Below are 8,055 nucleotides of genomic sequence, written 5' to 3' on the forward strand. Positions count from 1 at the left end.
GTACTGGTCGCTAGCTCACCAGTGTTGGTGATATTTCCAACAATGCTTGTGACTGGTTCACCAATACGTTTGCCTTGTTCACACCTTTTTTCCTCCGGATCCCCAACGTTTGTGACACACTCACCAACACTCACCAATGTTTGTGACACTCACCAGCTTCCTCTGCACTAGCGGCGTGGTCCCCATCAGTGCCGGCATGGCACACTGGTGGCTCGTCGTTATGACGAGCAACTCTCTCCGACTCCGTAAGATGTCGAGCCAAGCACAAAAATTTTGAGATCCCTTGTCGGTTACGACTTCTGCGATCCTCTGGCACACGGAAAATACTGACCGATATTTTTCATTTTTCATTATGACCGAGGATACGATGAGGAAAGCTTCAAAGTCGTGGACGTAACGCTTCTGCGTGACGTCAACAGGGGCTGCATCATCTTTTTCGTCTTCGTCTGCAAGCAGCCACCGACCTGGTATTGCCTTATACGGAATGATTGAGTGCATGCCCGATTTTTGCCACCTTAGAAATAGCATATGGCTGCAAGGAAGCAGTACGATCTGATCGAAGGCGCAACTGCAAGTGGTTTAAACCAAGCTGACTGCGTATTGCCCGCCCGATTTCGCACTAGTTATGGTAAATACACCTGGCGAGCTTTCATCACTCGACGTGTCGTACACCTCTTTGCCAACATACTCATCTCTTCATCATAGGTCTGGTTGTATCGAAACCCCACGCGCTTAGCTTTGGCAGTGTACTGATCTTCAGCGGACTGCGGTAAGAACAGAAGGTGGTCAATGCACTCGTCCGTGGCCATATGTCGATGCCGTAAGTCCTTGGCAGAGCCCCAACTAGCCTCCAAGCGGTTGTTCGTGTTATTGTCGAGGTGAGAAATGTTTCCACGCTCGAACGTACACCACTGTTTTTTGCCGTTAAGCCAATTCTCAGTAAAATAGTCAAGGAAAGATGGCTTTCCTGCACACAGTTTCTCCAAGGCGGACAGGTAATCATAGAAAAGACTCTCATTTTGTGCATGAATCATCATCGTGACAATATTTTTGATGTACAGCTTCTCAAACGCAGAAAATCCGTAGTCTTTCTTGCTAAATTCTCGCCTGAGATAGTCGATGACGTGGAAATGGCAGAGAATAACTGTCGCGCACGGAAACCCTTCACGTAGCAGTGCCAACTCAGTGAAGATTTTGTCAATGACGATGACTTTCACGTCTGTCCACACTGGGTTATTCTGCTAGAAAGCTTGTACCGCGTGCAACATGCTCAATTGCTTTCGCCATCAACAAGTGCGTGCTGCGCAAATGATCTACACCCGAACTTGTCTGTGACCATAAAGCTGAACAGGTGATACCTACATGAGCGTAAACAGTTCACAAATTCGTGCGCGTGTCAGTGAGAGGCTCACAAACATTGGTGATCCGAACGAAATCTTGAGGAGCACCTTACCGATAAATATTAGGCCCGTAAGTAGTATCACCACAGATCGCTTCGAGGAACTTGCGTACCATCCTTCTCATGTGCGCCGTCTGAAAAGTAATACACGACGTAAGGCCAGCTGCCTTATCGCGGGAAAACATTAACAGCGTTTCCAGGGCGTTCGCTTAAGTCTCGCAGGACCTGTGTCACTCGCTCATTGTCGTGTCCTGACGTGTACGTCTCCCGACGCATTTTTGCGAATAGATTTTCCACATCTTTAGGCAGCACTGGGTAGCCCGACACTTCTTTTAGATATCGCAGGATTTTTTCTTCTTGTATCCGCCTATAATCAGACACAAATCCTGTAAACAATTTTACCTTTAAAGCAGTACTCGTTCGCTTACCTTGCACCAGTGTCTTGACCACACCTCGCGTTCCAGGGGGCGTTATTTTACGAGCCTCAGCGTAGGAGTAGTAGACGTCCCGTCCGACGTTATGGCTGTGCGTCGCAATATGGGATGTAACCCGAACCTTATACTCGTGCTCCTTGACGTGGACAAGCACTGCGTTCAGCTTTGTTGGGCACTCGATGGAGCATATGTTGTGGTTGATTCTTGACCCCTTTCCTCTGAGCTTGAACGGCCACCCGTGCGTACAGATAAGCGTCTTCGTATAGAACTTGTGAGTCTCGTCGAAAAGATGTGATGTTTTCCCTCGTCGACTTGACGAAAGCTGACGCTGTTTGTTGCGGTCAGCTACAGAGTTAGTAGAGCAAATCTTGTATAGCTGATGCGTCTCGTCCTAATACCTGCTGTAGAGAATGCATATTAGCGCAAGAAAACCACAGGTATAGATCCACGAGCACGTACGTTTTAAACTCTTCATGAATCGCGCCCCAAGACGAAACCTCCCCGCTGAGCTGGCAGAAAGAGACTCTGGTGCCTTCGCTACCATCACTGTCGCTGGCATGGGCACGCTTCTTCGCCTTCTGCGTGGACATCGCTCCCCGAGGGAACTGCTTGCTCAGCGGAGAAGGCTGGGGCGGAGGTTATTTTTTTTAGTGGAAGGCAGAAGGGACACAAAATCTCTAAAAACTAAAAAAAAATAGACAGCTGCCCAGCGGTATCTCGGTAACCCTAATTTGGCTTTTCTCGCAGCAAAAACACTGGTGAACGTAGGCACTTCCTTTTTCTAAAAGCAGAAGAAATTGGCAAGCAAAAAAGAAGGTCGCTTTCTATTTGGACAGCGCTCTATTAATAAGTCGGATATCCGATTAAATGTCAGATAATAAAAAAAGAACGCCGTCTTACTAAGGTTCCTTAGTTCGCCTGTTAAAAATCCTACCGGTAGGACGCCCATAAATCCTACGGGTAGGACAGGCTGAAGAGTGGTGGTTTACAATGGTACTTCCTAGAAGTATGTTTTAATCTTATCTATACTAGCTGTCTTGTGATGCTGCTAGGTGCTGGTGGTAACACGTTCTACCTGTCATCGCTCCACATAGCGCATAATAGCTATCCGTATTGCAGTCTGAGCATGTGGTACAATAGAACGACGCCTTCCTCTTGCATATCTTGCAGCGTCGTTGTGCTCGTTGCGGTGTCTTCTTCAGCCGTTGGTATTGAGGGCGGTCTCCTAAGACCAGCAGCGTGTGAGCAGGAACGCTGGTGTCATTCATATCACCATCAGCATTACCATCTCTCCTCACTCGGCCTGTCAGATAGTCATTAAAAATTAACTGGTGCGCCACTCGGGAAGCAAATTCGCCAAACGCAACAGTGGAACAGGCCACGATATTATTGCTCTTCGTCTCGTGCTGATAAGCAAGATAGGCGTCCACTATAACCATTCCGAGAATTATGGCAAATATTCTGTGCGCCCACGAATGGGTGAGCCATTGACGCTCCATCTCTAGTGACCCCTGTCTATAATGGTCGTGCAAGTCAATAGTTGAAAAATACGGGAAGAAAAGCTCCACCATGTACGGCCGAGGTATTCTTTTTTCGTAGCGCTATGTGCGAATTTCGCCACCTTCAACAACACGCCGATGTCGAGCACGCACACTATCAGAACCCGGTAGTGTGATTCCTCTGTTAGATATTATTGTTTTGGGCTCTCGATCATTCCAGCAAAGTGCGTACATTTTGGATCCATTTGAGCAGCTGCTCTCCATTACTGTGTGACTGCCACGAGGCCGAGAAACACTAGACCAACTTTTTAGATAGGCCATAGGATATTCTCTAGTCGCAGTCTTGACCATACCCATGAAATATAGTCCCATCATTGAATTGAGTTGAACAAGTGTCTTCACAGATGCGAAGGCACTATCGGCGACGACGGTGCGACGGCTGCCGGCGTAAGGTTGAGCAAGTCGCAGCACAACAGCAGTACCTTCTCCAAATTCGGCATTGTATGCTTTTTGACGTTGCCGCTGCGCACTTTCCCATTATATCTAGACCTAGCAAAATTCCAGTGTCCCCATCACCAATAGATTTCAGCTCCGCACCAACACCCTCGGGTTTTCGCTGGATCTTGGTAAGATGGGGGATTCCGTCATGTGTATACTTCTCCTCTCTTCCTTACCAGGAGCTCATGCATTCATCCACGCATAGCACCGCTCCAGGAGATATAACCCTTTTTCTTTGCTCGTTAAATGAATTAATTAGAAGTCTAACGGCCTGCCACGGGTCGTCAGCTGGTGCCTGGCTTAGCGCAAACCGAAAAGCGCTTTGAATGTTCTGAAAAGTACGGCACGTCATTCCATAGAGTTGACCAAAATTTGCAGCAGTTCCCACGCTTCTTCCTGGCACGGACGAGTTCCAATATACCGTTAGGGGCCCGCGTCTGGGCTCAAGAGTCATAGCCAACCTGCTGCCAATCCAGCGAAAGAATTCACCTCGACCGATAACTCCTTGGCGTCTCTCCACCAGCAGCGTATTCGTTTCTTGTATCGTAGTCTGCAACGACCCCATAGGGTACATGAGATAGAAGTAAGATACAAACGAACGTTCCCCCAGCAGCAAATGCGATGGTCAGTGAATTGATGCCTTACGCGCAGGGACAAAATCCGCGGGGTCAATTAATACAGCATCACAATGTATCCGTCGTCTCCCGTGGGCATACACACTTCCGTCGTCTTCATTCTCGGCTCTCGACAATCCACTTTCACCACCATCGACAGTAATGATGCTATTAGCAGCATTCTCTCTCTATTCATCTGACGAACTGTCACTAATGCTCATGTCCGAGCTAGAGTCTGCAGCGTCAACACCTGCGTCTCCTTCCTCATCAGGAACTTCTTGGGCGAGGTCAGATGGTGTCCAAGCAGCTACTTCCACTTCGCGACGTATTGAGCGCGCTGAGACGGTCTCTGCAATCCCTGAGTCCCACTGAACCTTGTACGAGCGCATACGAGACTCCTTGTTTACTATAAGGACGACCCCACGCCGCTCAGCGAGCTTCTTAGACTTTCCCTCTACGCGATCTCCTGGGGTAAATGGCGGCTGCATTACGTGTCCGTTTGCTTTGCTTCGAATGGCGGAAACAAAAGCTGCCCTTCGGCTATCAAAAGAACCAATCGCAGGGCTCAAATGAATAGCCAATTAATGACGTACGAGCTGAAAACTCTGACGCACCGGTAGGACAATCGTCCTACCCGTAGGACGATTTGAGAGCTAAGGCTAACTTTCATTCTCCCGAAGAGCCATTTTCTAAAGTAAAGCCTTTCACATTTTATAATAAAAAATCAATGAAAGGATTAGAAATTGTCGAGCCTTCAAGTAGTAATATTTAAAACTTTAGATAACGACAGAGAGGATAATCTGAACGGAACAGTACTCGAGCTCACCGCATGTCCAGCTTGACGTCGAACACGAGGCCGTCACCGAAGCGAGACTTGAGGTGATGCACACTACCCAAGCATCGAAGACGACCACCGACCATGATACCGACACGCGAGCACAGAGCCTCGCACTCTTCCATGCTGTGTGTCGTCAGAACGATGGTCGACTCCTTGCCACGCGTAGAGATATCGGCAATAACGTCCCACATGAAGCGACGAGACACCGGGTCCATACCAGTGGACGGTTCATCCAGGAAAATGATGGCCGGGTTGCCAATCATCGCGATAGCCACGGACAGTTTGCGCTTGTTGCCGCCACTGAGACTTCCAGCCAATTTGTGCTCGAAGTCGCCGAGGTTCAGCTGCTGGATCTTCTCCATCACGACACGGTCCAGCGACGCCTGTGGGATGCCCTTGATAGCGCCAAACAACTCGAGGTGCTCGCGAACACTGAGAAGATCGAACAAGGCGTCGAACTGTGGGCAGTATCCAATCTGACGGCGAACTTCGATCTGCTGCGACAAAATGTCGAAGCCGCCCAGCGTAGCCGTTCCGTGTGACGGCTGAACGTCACCCGTGAGCATCTTCATCGTGGTGGTCTTGCCAGCGCCGTTGATACCAAGGAATCCGAAACACTCGCCGCGCTTCAAGCCAAACGAGAGGTTGCGCACAGCCACCTTGCCACCAGGGTAGATCTTCCGCAGTCCAACGAGCTTGACGGCATCTTCGTCCGCGTCTCCAGCAGCAACACGGTCTGCCTCCTTCTGAACGTCTTCGTCAATTTCGTTGTGCTCATCCTCGTTTCCGTGGTCGTGGTCCTTGGTCTTCGCGAAGGTTTTGGCGTAGTCGAGATACAGCGTCAGACAAGAGAAACCGATCGCTGAGAACGCGAGAAAGAGCAACTCCCAGCCCATAACATCTGTGCTGAACGGACTTGTCGTGCCGTCTTCGCTGTACTGGATGCTGTCGACGTCATTCGTGACCATACTGAGGAGTCCGTTGCCGAGGTTGAACAGCGGCGAGAAGCGATAGAAGAATTTGAGTACCGAGTTGACGTCGGAAGTCGAGTCGAACAGGTCCAAGATGAAGGACGTGATCATCAACACCACGCCAATCATAAAGTTGAGAACGATCGTGAACGTCTGCGCGGACGCATGTTCCTTGAAAAGGAACGACAGGCAGTACATGAATGGACAGATGGCCAGACCAAAGAGCACGAACAGGAGAATCACGGCGGGGAAGGTCTCGGACGAGCAGCTATCGCAGTCCTGGCCAGTTAGCGCCGAGATCTCGAACACATTGATCAGAATCAGCGACGATACACAGGGGAAAAATGTACATGGTCATATCCCAAATGTAGTTGGACAGCCAGAAGGCGGGCAACGATACGCCGGAGACCAATTGCTGGTGCTTCGAGTTGTGCTCGTTTTGCTTCTCCTTGACCAAGAAAACCACGATAGACGCCGGCAAGAAGGTAAACGCGATGCACACGAAAAGAGCCGCAACAAACGAGGTGCTGGAGCTGAATACGGACTCTGCAGCATCGGTGTACGGCAACGGGTAGTTGTTCACCTTGAGGCTCACATTTGAAGCCGAGTCGGTCGAGTTGTTAGCTGCAAAAAAACGATACACTGCCTGGTCCATCAATGCCTTGAAAATCGCCGAAGAGTGAGACCCCGTAGTGTTAGTGAAGACGTTGTAGCCGAGCAAGTTCTGGTTGCTGTCGCCGTACACCAAGTAGCCTCCGTACTGGCCTTCCACAAGACCAGCGCCCTTGCCGTATCCCCGTTCGAATGCTTCCTGTCCCATGGCAACCATGTATCCAGTGTTTCCACTCGCGTTCAGTGCAGGGTCTGTGTACGTGACCCCGAACACAGTGGGCGAGTCAGAGTCGAAAGCTGGCTGTGGGATGGAGAGCGGCTGTACGTCGGCTCCGGAGTAAAAAGAGGATGTCATCACATCACTGCACCATTCGCCAGCCCCAGCTCCTGTCTGGCAAAAGTACGGCGTCGGGGTCTCATTTCCAAAATACTCGTCAGCTGTCAATGCCTTCAAAGGATCATCTTCGATTGCCATACTGCCCTTCAAAATTCCCAGACCCGCGGCGATCAGCAGAACCGGCAGCGCAGCAATGTAGATGATGGCCTTTTTGTCGCGCTTGGCGTAGCGGTAACGCTTCAGTAGTAGGGCACGCAGGTGTCTCTGAAACATGGATTCGGTTGTGATGATCTCGTCACACGACTGGTTAAACCCATCCGAGCCCACAGCGGTCATCCGCGCAGCGTATTTGCCGAGAGTGTGTTGGTTGTTCTCATCGCCCATCTCCGCCACTTTGATGAACACTTCCTCCAACGTGGTTACTGACACTCCATAGGACAGAAGACCCAATCTTTTCAACCGACGATCCATTTCTGCGAACATGGTGGCAAACTCGGACGAGCTGTTCAGAGGAAGTTGAAAGGCAATTTCACTACCGACGTTGCTCAGCAACACAGCAGCCGGCACGTACGATTGCACAAAAGCGGCCACAGCATCGTCGTCGCACTTAGCGTCGTCCTTCACCAGAGTCAGATTGTAGCCGGCACCAAAACGGTTCTTCAGGAACAGCGACGACCCGCAACAACGCATTTCACCTTCAGCCAGCGATAGTATGCGGTCGCCTAGAATATCTGCTTCGTCCATAAAGTGCGTCGTCAGCACCATCACACGGTTGTTGCGGTTGTTGAGCAGAATCTCCCACGTGCTGCGACGACTGTACGGGTCCATACCGGAAGTGGGTTCGTCGAGGAAC

General features: G+C 50.2%; 1 protein-coding gene across 1 annotated transcript; it reads right to left on the reverse strand.

Moving 5' to 3' along the window:
• Positions 1–5,266: 5,266 nt before the first annotated feature.
• Positions 5,267–8,030, reverse strand: PITG_20681 (ATP-binding Cassette (ABC) superfamily; the record flags this gene model as incomplete). Its single annotated transcript, XM_002895439.1, has 3 exons — positions 5,267–5,333; positions 5,385–6,521; positions 6,589–8,030. 3 exons carry the CDS (start codon positions 8,028–8,030, stop codon positions 5,267–5,269), a joined length of 2,646 nt encoding a protein of 881 aa, XP_002895485.1.
• Positions 8,031–8,055: the final 25 nt, after the last annotated feature.

Source organism: Phytophthora infestans, genomic scaffold (assembly GCF_000142945.1).
Source record: "Phytophthora infestans T30-4 supercont1.177 genomic scaffold, whole genome shotgun sequence".
Lineage (NCBI taxonomy): Eukaryota > Oomycota > Peronosporomycetes > Peronosporales > Peronosporaceae > Phytophthora > Phytophthora infestans.